We start from the raw sequence: 15,650 nt of genomic DNA on the forward strand, positions 1-15,650 counted from the left end.
CACCGGAAAAAGCTAAACAAGGTCTTTACGATTACAGGCGGGTGAGTTTTTGGAGCTGAAGCTCTCTAGGAACGAACTTGCCTACCCATGGACTTGCCATGCAAAGATATTCACCTTTTTTTCCCCTTCAACCACTGTGTACTCTGATTCTTTTTCATGTTGGAAGGTAAAATCTCTTCTCATTGACAACTTCCTGGCAGAGGGCAGCAGATTTTCCTCTTGAATTTGACAATATTTTGCACCATCCATTTTCCTTCTATCCTGACAAGTGCTCCAGTTCTTGCAGTTACAAACAGTGAAAAGTGGACAAATATTTCAAATCTAGATGTGCAAAGTTTAGTGTGCCATTGAGTTTACAAGTCATGTTTCGGAGTGGGGGGATCCTCTTCCAAATTAGTGAGTCTGTTTTTTTTCCCGACAAGTTGGTGTTGCACTGAATAACAGGATATCATCACCTCCATGCTTAACTGTAGGAATGATGTTGTTTGGATGGTGAGCTGTATTGGCTTTGTGCCACACATATCATTTGGTGTTGTTTGCAAATAAAACCACCTGCGCTTTTGCAAAGCTCAGCCATGCCTGCACTTGGCCTTCCTTAAGGAGTGTCTTTTTTTTTCTTGCAAGTCTTCCATATAAGAATGTATTCTATTGTTGTCACATGCTCACATCATTCGTCATAAATTCCTCTCTGACCAGTTTCCTCCTGACAACATTTGTCGTTTGTGGCGACGTGCTGGGCCAGGAAGGATCTGTAACAAATACCTTCCATTTCTTAATAATAGACTTAATTGTTCTTCTAAGAAGTGATAAAGCCTTCGAATTTCTTTTGTATCTCATGACCTGTGACTGTGCACAGCTGAATCCCAGAGATTTTTTGACAAGGCCTTGCCACCCAGTTGTTTGTTTGCTTCAGGTGCAATACCAGGGACCAGCAAAGGCTTTATGTTCAATTAAGAAGATGATTAGCTTCACCTGAATGCATCTGCAATTAAATTGTTAGAAAGAGTGGGGTGATCCTTTTCCAAATCAATGATTCTGTTTTTTCTTTTTCTATTTTTTTCTGACATGTTGGTGTTATATCTTTCATTCGGATTTAAAATGTTGCACTGAGTAAATACAGCTGGATAAAACGAAAAAACTGTGTCTTCTGAAAAATCTCTCTTTATTTTAGACTGCAAAGCAACAAAATGTGATTATTTTAAAGTGAGTGATTCTCTAGACCCACTGTAAAAATAGTGAAGACTTAAGATTTTTAAGATTTAGTTTTTTAAAGGCCCAAGCATTTATTTATATCACTTATAACTTATCACGTTTATGAATGGAAAATAATGGAATAAAAAAGGACTGTTTAAAATTACCAAAATTTCTTGGGAACTGCAGGTTTAGAGTACATAGCTAGGATTACCTAGTACATACATAAAATGTGTATAAAACAGATGCAGTTATTGGATAAAGATCTTAGATAATAGAGCAGAAGTAATAGGGCAGTAATGCAGCAACAGAATCAGTCTAAATCAGTTATAACATTAAAATGCAAAACATTATGCCCTCCCAGATAGAAAAATTATTACAACCTAGTTCTGGCACAGCTTTACCACGTTTACATGACCCAGCTACTGCATGTAATGAAGGCCCATGAACAGTTCTCTCCAAATTGCAAAATGGTAATGGCATTGGTTGCCAAATGTCAAAGGCACACCTAAACATTTAGGCATTTGGCAGACACTCTTATCCAGAGCATCTCATTACACATCTAAGCGTTAAGGGCCTTGCTCAAGGGCCCAACAGTGGAAACTTGGTGGTTGTGGGGTTTGAACCTGTGATCTTCCAAACCGTAGTCCAAGGCCTTAACCACTGAGCTACCCCTGACATTTATTGCATGTTTATAGAATTAATAGAATTTACATTTATTTATTATAGAAATCACCTTAATGTGGCTTTGATTATTCTAGGTAAAGATTCTACAACTTTTGTTCAAAGTAGGCATGGTGGATCATAATAAACCAAATGTGCACTTAGCTACTGTTCACTTAAGTACAGCAGCATGATTACAGTGGTTCAGGGGGCGCGGTCTGTACCTGATGACACCATCAGAGGGGGTGACACCGAACACGCACTGGTCCACCCCTGGAGGTCTATTGCAGTCATACATATGTAATGGCTTCATAGTTAGGGTTGTCACAGTATGTTGGTGATGTGGCCAAATATTTTTGTAAGAATGACAGAGGAAAACCTCCCTTTTAAAAAGAATACCCATTTACATGTTGACTAGGACTATGTTAAAGAATATTTTTTACTTGTGATTGCAAAAGCTGTGCTGAGTCAAGTAATATAAATTGATCATTGATAGACATCAATGGACACCAGTAATATTACCTCCAACTCCAAACTTTGCCTTTTTCTCTTGCTGCTGCTATCACTAGAATCTGGAAGTCAAGGGTGCACTTTATAATACTCACTTAATCATTATCTATACTGCTTTATCCTGTATAAAGGGTCGCGGGGTGGTGGGAGGGCTGTACTTAGGATATGAGGTGGGGTACACCCAATTTATCGCAGGGCACACACACTCACAGACCCATTGACACACTACGGTCAATTCAGGAACGCCAACAGTCTAGTCTAGGGAATTAGGATATAAGCTACATATAGTCTTAGGTATTAGGGTATACAGTCTAGTGTAGGGTATTATAACCCACAAATGGAAAAATGCTCAAGTGGAAGGTTTACAATCATGGGTTTGATAACAAAAAAAAAATGTTTTATGTACAGATGTTTAATTGCTTCTGGCTTTATTTATTTAAGAAAATGCATAGAAATGGACTCTGGTACACAAAATACGGCTGTGAGTTTCTTTATGGGTACCAAAGATACTAATCATTTTGTCCTGTACTGCTACAGACATTTATTTATTAATGTATTTATTTTTACATTAGTTAGATTTTAAAATATAACAAAAACAGTTGATTGTAAATTTTAGACTATTTGTCTAGCCTGCTGTTCTACAGATTCAACAATCAAAATCTGTCAAAATAAAATGTAATTAAAGTTTTCTTAAAAATATATAAAAAAGGGGGAAAAAATCACAATTTAACTGTTTTTAATATTTGGCAAAACTTTTTTTTTTTTAATGTTTTTTTCTATAATCAGTTATCAACTAAAGCTGAGAATGGAAATTCGACTTGAAGTTCACATGAAGTGCCCCAATTTACCTGGACTTACTCCATGGATCGAATATAAGTCTATGGCTTATAGATACTTGGCTGATTAAATATTTACATTGCCAGGCAGTTGAACAGGTTTGCCTACCAAAGTGGTGTGTGTATGTTAACAGCATGGTATTTGAATTAAACACACTCAAATTAATTTCAAAAGTGTCGGCTCCCCCTAGTGAGCGGACCCTAGTAAGGGTACAGCAGGTGGGTCACAGGGTGTTATTAAAAAATAATAATAATAAAAGTTTTTTTTAATTTTCTTTTTCTTTCAATTTTTCTTTTCTTTCAATTTTGTAATTAGGATTAAAATTCCCATAAATATTTTTAATGATGTATTTACATTTAAAAAGTAACCAAAAATGATAAAACAAGGCCATGGAATTTAAACAACATGATATTCTTCATTCTTTATCTTCGACTCATGCGTTTATCATGTAATTAACGATTTGGGTTGGCTGCAAAACATTTTTCACATTTCAGATTGGACTGCAGCCTTGGTAAGTTTGAAATGGCAGTCCAACAGCTACCAACTTTTTACAGACTTTGGTGTTCTATTTTTATTTATCAAGGGTGTGTGTATTCACAAATAGTCCTTTTTAAACTAACTAAACTCAATCCTTTATTCTTTGACTGGTTGGGCAACACTGTCAGGTATTTATTTAGGTCATGTGATAGTTATTTATTAACTCTTGTCAAGCCCTATGTACACAAGTAAACGCTTTTACACAAAAAAACGCTTTAACAGATTAAAAGTAGAGTGTGACAGAGCATGTGTGTGTGTGTGTGTGTGTGTGTGTGTGTGTGCGTGTCAAAGAGAGAGAGAGAGAGAGAGATAGAGATCGTAAAAGCATGAGAGAAATTGAGTTTGACAGAGAGATAAAGCGTGTATAAAAGAAAGAGAGAGAGAGAGAGAGAGAGAGAGGTGTCATAAGGCACCTGTCTATTTGGATAGAGTTGCTAGGAAGATCCTGCACTGGCTGGATCAGTGAACCTTCCTCTGTTTAGTTTATCCTCTTCTAACATTTGTCTTTTGTGAAAGGGTACACAGCCTGATCACAAGGCTTCTGGAACAGGAATACAAAGGAATGGCAGACTTTCCTGGGAAGGTGAACACTCAAACCAGCTCGCCTCAGCTTGAGACAGGTCCCACACACATCATGAATGCATCTATTGACTTGAACTTCATTAAGAGCGTGCCTGGGATACTTTTGCTGGTGGAGATTGTAAGTAAAAAAAAGAGACTGTTAATAATCTAATGTGTAACTTTCTTACCTTTTTCTTTAATATAAAGCGTTTTGTAATCCTACACCCTTTCAATCCTCTCATTTACACTTTCTCCTGCCTGTCTGCCACCTGCTTTGGCCATGCATGGTTAATCTTAATAATGTCTCAGCAAGACTTACAAGGATTCGATGAGAAATTCACGTTATCCACGCACTCCATATGTCATTTGTCCTATTCTTTTAAATCAGGTTTAAAAAAAATTTAGTTGGAATTTGCTTCATAAACATGGTAAGCCATAATTTTTAATTTATGGAATAATAATAGTATAAAAAATGTGTTATGTTATAATTAAGACCTTTAACGATGTCTAGTGTTTAACACAAGGTTAAAAACTGTTTTCTGTTGAGACAATCAGGTTTTTCTACTCAGGTCTTGTGTCACACCCTTTATAATAATTTCCAGCCTTTGTCTACACTGGTTACACTGCAGTTATCTGTAACCCAGTTGTGCAAAAGATATGAAATGACTCTATACAGGGTATAGTAATAATAAAAGTGAAACGGTGTGGCTTTTTTACTGTTTATATTCTTCTTGCAGATTCTTTCAGCTGAATGTGAAACTTGAATGATAACAAGTGTTGTTTGTTTATCCCAAAGCAAACTTCAAATTACTTCATCTATTTTCCTCCTTGTGTACAATTGTGTGCTGGCTCTTGTTTGTCCTTTTTAAATAATGCTGTATAATTCACAACTACAATATTGGTAATGATGATTATTATTATTATTATTATTATTACCTTTATTATATTTTTCATATTGTTATTGTGCATGTCCTTAAATTCCAATCCTCGGGACTGTTTATAGTCAGCATATTGAGAGGCATGACATCTGTATGCCAGATCTCAGGTGTCATGCCCTTTCAATATGCCGGTTGGTAGGCTCATGCCACCAACAGCAAGCTGAGACCCTTTTATAAATTAATAATTGATTTGGCTCAAAGATATGCATTGTACTAAACTGTGTTATTGGAAACATCTAATCAGATATAGAATAGAAAATAATAGTGGCCGCAATAATCATGTTATTAGGGTTATAATATTAAATATCAGTTGACGTGAGACTTTAACTCACATTTACTCTTATTTTAAAAAACTAAATTCATTCATTTATCTCTGGCCTAGAACCATTTATCAGGCTTTAAAATACATAATGCTGAACAGTTTAGGATTTTGTGGACAGAATTACTGCTGAAGTACTGTAGGTTGTGCTCTAATAGGTAAAAAAAAAAAGTAGTAGTATCTGTTTCTAATTCTTATATTTTTAACCATTATTATTTTTTTTATTATTTTGGTTAATTCTTAACAGAAACTATTTTTTGGGGGGTCCTGGTCCAGCATTCCACTTCCCCCACTTTTACTTTTAAATAAAATAAAATAAAAGTTTTAAAAATAAAATAAAATAACACTTGATTTCTTTACATGCTGTATGATGGTTTTGCTGCTTAGAGTCTAAAGTAGCCTACAAATAAAACTAAACACTTTACCACAGAACCATATGCATGTATTTTTTAACATTTCAACAAAAGAGAATAATTTTACATTGGAATGTAATTTATAATGTGACAGATAATACTATGTGCAAAAAATTTTCTGCCATTGCCCCGTTTTAAAAGAGATGTGCAGAAAGTGATTAATTTTGTATAGGAATTTATTCCTACTTGAAACTTGTTTAGGTTTGGCGTTTCATTTGTTTCCCCCATTTTTGTGTGTGTTTCCTCTGGGTTCTCTGGTTTCCTTCTTCCTATCAAAAACATGCCACACATTTACAACGCCATCTATTGAATTTTGGAATTAACACTCATGTGACATGTGTCACTGTGAAGTGTTCACCTTTATTATTTATAAGTAGATTTCAACTGCACACTCATAAGCGTGTATTTAAAAATGCACAGCGCCACCTGTTGAATTTTGGGATAAACTAATAATGTTTTCAAGGTAAACTTTTTTATGATATAAGAGGGCTTTCTATTTAAATTTCAAAGTAGCATATCTTCTCTTCCCATGGGCTGATAAAATGAAATAAAAGCTATATGTTACCTTAAGGTCACCCAAATACACCTCTGAAAACCCCATTAAAACTTGTTCAGTAGTTTTGACGTGATGTGTGCACAAACAGACAAACAAACTGACAGAAAAAATTCCCCAAATCATCTTGATGTGTTCTATTTCTTATCTTACGTCCCCCCAAATTATTTTTTTGCAAATATCTTCAATGTACTGATATACCAACTTTACAGTTTTATTATATGTATAGATAAATTATAGGAATAGCCAATAGGAGTAGGATTCAAGGAGTGGGTGCATTGTGTGCATTGTGTCCAGAAATAGACTGGTATACCATTCAGGTTGTATTTCTGACTCAACCTAACTCTGATCAGGATAAAGCAGTTAAAGGTAGTGAGTGAGTGATTGAGTAGTGAGTAAGTGAACTGGTTACGCATTAAAAAAATAAATAAGAAAAATAATAATTTTTCTCTGGAACTGTTTAGGGTGATTATGCTTGTTTTGAAATGAATCTATTTTTTTCTTTTAAGTTTTCTCTATCACGTTTTCTTTTTCTAATTCCTATCTTTAACAGAATACAGTGTTCAGTTATTTTTATTATTATATCCCTGTAGGTTTTTGGCTTGCTGGTGTGGGCACTTATCTCCAGTGCTGCCTACTGGGCAGTGCCTGCCTATGGCTGGGTGTTGTTTGTGAGCATAACACTGTGGATCCTCACCATTGTGCTCTTCATCATGCTTACTTTCGATATGAGGCAAAATGTGCCCTTCGTATCCTGGCCTCTAGCAGTAAGTGAATGTTTTCCAGGGATACTCACTGCCCGGCCCCTCTCAAAAAGTTACATTTGATCTTTAGCTTTAATTACGCTGGGTGATGTGGTGGCCAGATCACGTGTGAAAATGGTTTATCATGCTTTCAAAATTTGAGTCATGAAATTGATATTTGATAAAATGGTAATTCAGTGTCAGCTTGTCAGCTGACTTCTTTTTATTGACTTTATAACATGAACCGAACGTAGACCTGACTGAGTAAAGCAACCCACGATTGTTTAGTCCCAATCCCGAGAGTTAAAGTTACATTGTGTGTGTGTAAATGCTCTTTCTTTCACTCATCACAAAGCTCTGATTTCTACTATTGATATTTTAAATGCAACCTAACCAAGAGTTCAAGTGATTTGACCCATCTAAAACAAACACCCTTTTGTCCAGGCAGTGTAGTATACCGCAGTACATTATTATGTATTATCAAACACAGTAAGATAAAACAGTTACTCATGCATAATATAACATGTTCTTCTGTTTTGTTTTTTACTTTTTTTTCAGCTGCTGGTGTTTTATGCTGTTGCATGTATCCTATATTTCACAGCCTTTCTGGCAAATGCAGTTTCAGTCACTGCATTTATAAAGGGTTATCACTTTGATCACATGGCAGCATCTGCGGTAAGTGAAGGCTATTAATGTCAGCTACATTTTCCCCAAAGTCAATACAAACTAATTCTGAGTCACATTTGTCCCATGATAAGGCATTTCTATCCTATTGGGAGTGATCTCTTGATCTCTCCATTTACATAGCTGGAAGGTCACTGAAGGGTTTGATGAGTATGGGAGTGATGTATACAGTATCATAGAGTTTGGCCTTTGAAGTGACCAGATACAAACATTTTGATTTTACTTTTTGTTACTTGATTTTACTTGTTGTTACTGTCTATACAGACAGTGAAGTGTAATTTATTGTTACTGAAACATCAATTACTAATTAAATGATTGCTATTGTTTATGAGCAAATCAGTGCCTACGTTGTGTAAAAAGCACCAAGGATTGTAAAACAAGGGCCTCCAACAACAGGGAAGGTTTATGGAGCAGTGCATATGAGTTTATGGCACTTTAAAAAGTTGAGCTTATATACCAAGCCTGGTCAAAGTCCATGCAAAGAACTGAGAAACACATGACATGGGCACAATTTCCTGTTGCCAAATAGACCTGTCATCACAATCGTGATCAAAAGGTCAATAATGTAAAAACTTACATTATAGATGACTATGGCATTTAAACAAAGGAACTGCTTTTCAAAGTATTTGTACTGTTTATCATCTACAATTTCAAGCCTGGTCATGGGTTTGATTCAGATCTTTTTTTTTTTCTCCCAGTTTTTTGGCATTTTAGTGACAATAGCTTATGGTGCCAGCACTGCCTTCGCTTACATGGAATGGAAGGGTGATGGAGGAAACGCAGCCATGACTACCGTTCCTGTGTAGAGACATGCCGTGTCTGTGCTTATGGTCCGACATGGGACTCACTGAATTCTTACAGGGACCTGAAGGATATCATGATGAACTGTACTGGCACTGGATAGAACGGTTGTTCTATTACACAGCAAAAATGAAATCTTACCACATCTCACACAAGTCACCACATCTTCAATATAGTCAAATAAATCTAGCATTTCCTATTACAAGATTATAGTTAGCCTAATATCATGCTTTTATTCTATTGAAAAGGGATTTTAAAAATGACTGTCAATAGGACAAGCAATTCTAAAGCTTGAAATGTGTAAAGCATCCAAATCCAGGCTATAAATATAATTTCAAAATTTTATTTTAGAGAACTTTTTCTATATTGAATATGTTTTACTTGATCATATTATTTATACATATATTGTCTTTTGAAGTGTACAGTAGTGACGTTACTGTGACACAGAAGCTCCGAAGCTTGTATCGAGCAGAAGGGGGCGTGTCCAATTGAGGGCTCGCTTTGAGGCGCGTGTCAGGTCCCTGAGAGTCACGTGATCAACGACCAACCGAGCCTCAAGTGACTGAATCATTATATTGGAGATTTTTGTTTTTAAATGGATTAATTCCGATTATTTTTGCATTTCATAATGAATTTTACATGTACTTCTTATATATATATATATATATATATATATATATATATATATATATATAATGACAAGCCGCTTAGGAAAATATTCATGAGAGAATTTAATGAAAACTCCATATATATTGAATGAAAAGTCTGAATATATTGAATGAAACTCGATATATATTATAATATTTAGGCTTACGGCACCACTTTGGGCCGTACACGCACTCACTAACGTGTTGACCATCTCTTCATTTCTCAGAATCGCAGCAACCAAGTTTCTCGCAGACTCGTTCATTCCTCCTAAAGATGGCGCTGTGTTTCGATGACGTCATGTTTCAATCAATATATTCAGACTTTTCATTCAATATATTCAGAATCCAATCAATATATTCAGACTTTTCATTCAATATATTCAGACTTTTCATTCAATATATTCAGAATCCATTCAATATATATCGAGTTTCATACCATATATTCAGAATCCATTCAATATATACAGACTTTTCATTAAATATATATAGACTTTTCATTTAATTCTCTCATGAATATTTTCCTAAACGGCTTGCCATAATATATAAAATAAAAATGTAACGTGCACAAACATGCACACCATGTTCTGGTTTGCAATGTTACAATCCAGTTTCTACACAAGATTTGTCCACTAGATGGCAGTACAATCAGCCTTGAATGAAACTTTATGGAATGAACCTTGTGATGAAACTATTGGCTGGGAAGCCTCGACACTCAAATGAGGCTTCACCTCATCCCTGTCCAGAACCTCTGGTTTACATGCAAACCTATTTTGTATGATTGTAAAGTTATACAGGATGACTTTGTTTTTATTACACCAGATTAAACATGTATGTAATATTTAAGGTTCAGAAGTTCTGTGTTTTACAATACCAGTCTATAAATGTTTTCATGTTTTTTTCATATTTGATGCAAGTAAAATTACAGTCATAAGCTTATTCAGAATACCATGATATTTACATACAAAAACATAAAATACATTCAGTCTTTATACACACACATACACAACATACTGTAACAAACAAAAATATTTATACCTTGCAGGAGTTTGAAATAGATATTAATTTGAGTAGAAATCCACTTTTTTGAAGAGCTGCAAAAGTACATGTTCTATAAAAGTTATAAAACGTTTCATTGTACCTTTATAATAAACTTTTTTAATACAGGCATGTTACATGGTGCTTTTCGATCAGACAGCAGAACACACACCAACAACGGCGGCTTTACTCTTTTTACAGCAGTTACCAAATTTACCTGTTATGTAGTAGGATTGTGGAGAGAAAAAATCTAAATCTTTGAGTAAACCGTCAGAATACTGTGCGACAAAACTGCACTAGAAAGCAGGACGTTTTAACATCAAGTTTAAATATTAAACCAGAACAAACTCGTGATCCCATTCGTTAAACTAATATGGCAGCCAAAAAAAAAAGACTACAAAGCTGAACAGGCTTACGGACATGATGAAGTCAGGTTTTTTCTCTGTAATAGAAGAGACTTTAGCGTTTCTTGGTTTAGAGAATGTCTGATCCTGTCGCAGAAGGGATTGCTGTGGAAGCTGGTGATCTCAATGATTTCACCACCAGGTCAGTACTTGGATCCAGCACTCTTCCTTCTCGATCCTGCACAAAAAACGAAAGGAGGTCAAATGTTTTATAAATGCCATATCTTGGGCAGATATGTTGAATAGCTTTTAAATGGTTCATGTTAATTATGGTCATAAACATCTTGAACATCTCATTTGCTGTTGTATTACAGCTACTGTTATGTGTCTGTAAACAATTTCAGTGATCTTTTATTGCATATATTGTGAAACTATCAATACATATGCCCAATAAACAAACATCAGAATGATGTAGTCTTTATATTTATCATTATATTATCCAGATATTTTCATAAGATAACCTGAATAAATACAAAAAGTAGCTTTAAAAAATAATTTCATTTATTAAAGAAGAAAAAAATGTGTCCAAACCTACCTTGCCCCTTGTGAAAAAGTTTTTACAAATTTAAAAAAGATAATTTTTGGATAAATATTCTTTGAACTAATAAAACAAAAATTTAACTTTTTCCAGGTGTGCATCCCATTACATCTGACAACATCTAACACAGTGTTTTATGAAAAGAACATCATACCAACAGCCAAACATGGTGGTAGTAGTGTGATGGTGGTAGTAGGTCTTCAGGACCCGAACAACTTAAGACCATAATTGGTCTTTATGTGATCTAGTCAAAGTCTAAACTTAAATCTGTTGAGACTTGGTGGTATGACTTTAAGCTAATGCTCATGTTCGAAAAGTCTGAGCATTGCTCATGTGGCTGAGCCTTTTAACAATTATGCAGAGAATTCAAAACCCGAGTTTCAGTTTGTTCTCCAACAAGCTCCTGGGACAGTCTCAGGAACAGGGGCATTTTTAAAAAGGTCCAATTACTTTTCCATTTCTCTCTTTGTTTTTCAAGCACAAGTCTTTAGAAATTAACACAGCATGGTGTGTGGGGGGTATGTGTGGGGTATGTGTGGGGTATGTGTGGGGTATGTGTGGGGTATGTGGGGGTGGGGATAAAACAGTGAAGTGAGCAGCACATGTGCAGGATGAAAAGTCTTGAAGAAAGACAGAGGAGAACGAACAGCAAAAATGCATCTGAATTTCATAAATAAGCAAATACTTACGGCTCTATAATCAAGGAACATCTCTTTAAAGGCCATGAAGTCTGTAAAGGTGAGGAGTATGTCAAATACATCCCCTGAGACATCTTCTTTGTGTTGCCTTAGACAGTAAATAAATAAACAAAGAACATTATTTTTTTATGCAACAAAGATGTGTGAAAAATGTCTATCATTGCAGCTAATTTTTTAATTAAATCACACCATGTCATGCCCTGCAAATTAGAAGTCTATATTCTAATATATAGTTTATATAGGTCTATATTCTTTACTCATAAACTTCTAATTTGATATACTATCAAATTAGAAGTTTATGAGTAAAGGGAAAGTGGTCTCAAATTGGAAAAGAAACAACTTACTGAAGAGAACGAGTAAAGTCATTCATGTTAAACGCAGGAATCCTCTCTATCAGCTGTTGTTCCAGATACTTCTCCAAGAGCTCAATCTGCTCAATCAACAATGAGCTCCTTAATTACGAGAACTGACTCCAGAGAATTAATTAACAAGTTTACATTAAACAGCTTACATATTCATTAAAAATTGGTGTATAAATAAGCTTGTTCTCCTCTGTGTCATCAAACTCTAGGTAATACTTCTCCATGAAGGATCGCTGAAGATTCAAAAAATCGTCTTCTGTAAAAAAGATTTGAATGTTAATAGTTTTCGCATACAGAAAGCAGCATATTCTCTGCAAAGAATATAATTATGGTTGGTGTAATCAAATCTGTAGGACTTACCCATTATGATAGCCTCAATGTTCCCAATTACAGCATCAAACAACGCATCCGCCTTTGATGATCTTAAAAGAAAATTATGTAATATACATAGTTGGTTACATAATTAAACCTTTTTTCATCTGTATCATCTTTATAGCAATAATGGTATTTGAGTGACAGACTCACACTGAGATAGAAAATTCTTCATCATCCAAGTCTCTCATCTCAACAATATTCTCCTCTTTAGTGATCAGATCTTAAAAATATGACAAATAAAAAACAACTTTGTTCATTTAACCTTAATATATGCTTATTGAAAAGGGTGAATGTTAAAAATATAACCTGCTGGCTATTTAACTATTTAGCATCTCGCTAATCAGGTAGTTAGCAACGTTAAATATTTTTTTTGGGGGGGTTCTAATGTAAAAGCAAGCATTTTGGGAATAAAGCTACCTTATTTTTTTCTTAAGATTTATAAAGGAATAAAGAAAAACAGTGAACTAGCTTACCCTTCTCCTGAACGTCCATCATTACTCGACTCAACGCACCACAATTACACCCAGTTGGTTTCTGTCTGCCAAGGCAACGGGAAAATACGGACCGCCATTAAATTCTTCCGGTAAGGAACAGAGCTAAGTATTTAGGTTCCGACTCCCAAGTTCTTACCAGTGCTGAATACCTAAAATAGCTGCATGCTTAACAGGAATTGTAGGACAAATATAAACATTATAATTATGTATATAGAGATAAATAAACGTTAATTTTGAGATTTAAACGTGGGTTTCAGGCTCCCTCTACCGGTATAAAACGCGAACTTGTCACTTTAGACATGCTACAAAAGGCAGTATCGGAACATCAAAGCCAATTATTTCCCTTTTTGCTATACACTAAAGACACTTAGGTTTGAGATCGAAAGCTAAAGAGCACAGAAATTACGCTTTAATTTACTGATATTAATGTTAAACAACACAGAACATTTTCTCTTTTTTTTTCACCCTTTTTCAAGTAACCCAAAATGACTGGAACGCATAACTCTCTGGTGTTTTTTGTTGCCAAAATGTACAAAATGCAAACCATTCATGAGCGGTAAGAATCAGAATCAAACTGGAATTTATCTTCAAAGTGATAGAAAGGGGGCACTGTGGCATAGAGCTTAGCACTGTCGCTTCGGCATCCAGGTTCGATTTCCACCTCTGGTCTGTTTGCTTGGTTGGGTTCCTTTGGGTGATCTGGTTTCCTCCCACTGTCCAAAGACATGCAGATTAGGACCAGTGGCGTTCTTAAATTACCTGTTGCGTATAAATGAGCATGTGTGTACCCTGTGATGGATTGGCACCCCACAGTCCAAAGACATGCAAATTAGCTTAATTAAAACCCTTAAAACCCAAATGGGACAGATGTGTGCCGGCAACACAGCATAGGTCAATGCGAGTGTGTGTTAACGGGAAGGCTTTAAACTTCAAACTGTGTATTTGGGTTTTCACATACATCAAGGATATTCTACCCTACAATCTATACTACACAATCCTAAACCACAAAAAAAGCTGCAAAATAATTAATATCTAAAATGCTCTGAAAAAAGGGCTATGTGCCCCCGAATTGCTTATAGTATGAATGCAAGTGTGAGAGTTTGTATGTCTGTGTGCCATGCGATTGGCACCACATGTACCCCCTCCTCATGTCCTACATCTCCTGGGATAGGCTCCAGCACCCTGCGACCCTGTATACACAATAAAATAGTATACAGTAGATGGTAAGGTTTTTTTTGCTAAATTCTAGTAAATACATTGATCTGTAATTGATTAGTTATTTTTATTATGTACAAAATAAAACAGAAAAAACCAAACCCAAGCATGATCATAAGTGATCTAAGTGACTGAAGAAATCACTGACATTTATTATTTGTATTAGTACCAGATACCACTTTTACTTAGTAATCTGGGAAACATATTCCTTTTTTAATAGGTTTGGCACAGCAAGGAGATAATTGAGAAATGTACTGAATACAGATTGATCTGATGCTCTGGGGACCTGCTTACAGTATGTATAATATTAACATTTGCTCAAAATATGTAGGGTAAAAATGCAGTTTTAGTCCTCAGGCCTGGGCATCATATACAAGAAGTCTCCATTTTTTTCTAAAAGTGTTTTTTTTTTTTTTTTGCCTGTTTATTTTTCTGTTTAAATATTTGTAAAGGCAGCATGGTCGCACAGCAAATCAAGGGTCCACCCCATGCTTCTAGTATCTTGAGTAAAATTTAATCTTTTATTTGGACTAGCTACAACAATGTGATAAGACAGTCCGCACTCCCTCCTTGTCTACACTGGTTTATTCTGTATACAGGATCTATCTCAAAAGACTAAGGGCATGAGGCGGGGTACACCCTGGACGGGGTGCCAATCCATCACAGGGAACACACAGACACACTCGTTCACAAACTATGTCCGATTTGGGAATGCCAATTCCCCTAATCTGCATGTTTTTGGACTGTGGGAGAAAACCAGACTACCCGGAGAAAACTCACAAAGCATGGGGAGAACATGCAAATTCCATGCAAACAGAGGCAGGAATCGCACTTGGCCGGGAATCCAACCTGGACCCTGGAGATGCAAGGCTTCAGTGCTAACCACTTTTCTATGCAATAGAAATATAAAGAGTAACCGTGGTAATGTACTTCAAAATATTGCATATTTGTTAGGCCTGTGAATATAGGATTTACTCAGGGTTTTCTAAGTTTTCCTACCTCCCAAAGATGTTAGTAGGGTGGATTAACAACTCTACATTACCCATAGGCAAATGTAGGTGTGCATGGTGCCCTGTGATGACTTGGCATCCTGTTCTGGGTATGTCTCGATTTAAGCCAGGTTATTATTGGA

General features: G+C 35.6%; 2 protein-coding genes across 2 annotated transcripts; one reads left to right on the forward strand and one right to left on the reverse strand.

Annotated features, from left to right (window-relative positions):
* The first annotated feature begins 4,106 nt into the window (after positions 1-4,106).
* Positions 4,107-9,401, forward strand: pllp (plasmolipin). The gene is made up of 4 exons (XM_053500718.1): positions 4,107-4,438; positions 7,116-7,289; positions 7,824-7,940; positions 8,648-9,401. The coding sequence occupies exons 1-4, from the start codon at positions 4,301-4,303 to the stop codon at positions 8,753-8,755; spliced, it is 537 nt and encodes a 178-aa protein (XP_053356693.1). The 5' UTR covers positions 4,107-4,300; the 3' UTR covers positions 8,756-9,401.
* Positions 9,402-9,759: 358 nt separating this feature from the next.
* Positions 9,760-13,432, reverse strand: arl2bp (ADP-ribosylation factor-like 2 binding protein). Its single transcript, XM_053500639.1, has 7 exons — positions 13,283-13,432; positions 12,960-13,029; positions 12,795-12,856; positions 12,584-12,690; positions 12,417-12,502; positions 12,064-12,160; positions 9,760-11,014 (listed from the first exon to the last, which is right to left on the reverse strand). Exons 1-7 carry the CDS (start codon positions 13,302-13,304, stop codon positions 10,907-10,909), a joined length of 552 nt encoding a protein of 183 aa, XP_053356614.1. The 5' UTR covers positions 13,305-13,432; the 3' UTR covers positions 9,760-10,906.
* Positions 13,433-15,650: the final 2,218 nt, after the last annotated feature.

Source organism: Clarias gariepinus, chromosome 7 (genome assembly GCF_024256425.1).
Source record: "Clarias gariepinus isolate MV-2021 ecotype Netherlands chromosome 7, CGAR_prim_01v2, whole genome shotgun sequence".
In the NCBI taxonomy this organism is placed as follows: Eukaryota; Metazoa; Chordata; class Actinopteri; order Siluriformes; family Clariidae; genus Clarias; species Clarias gariepinus.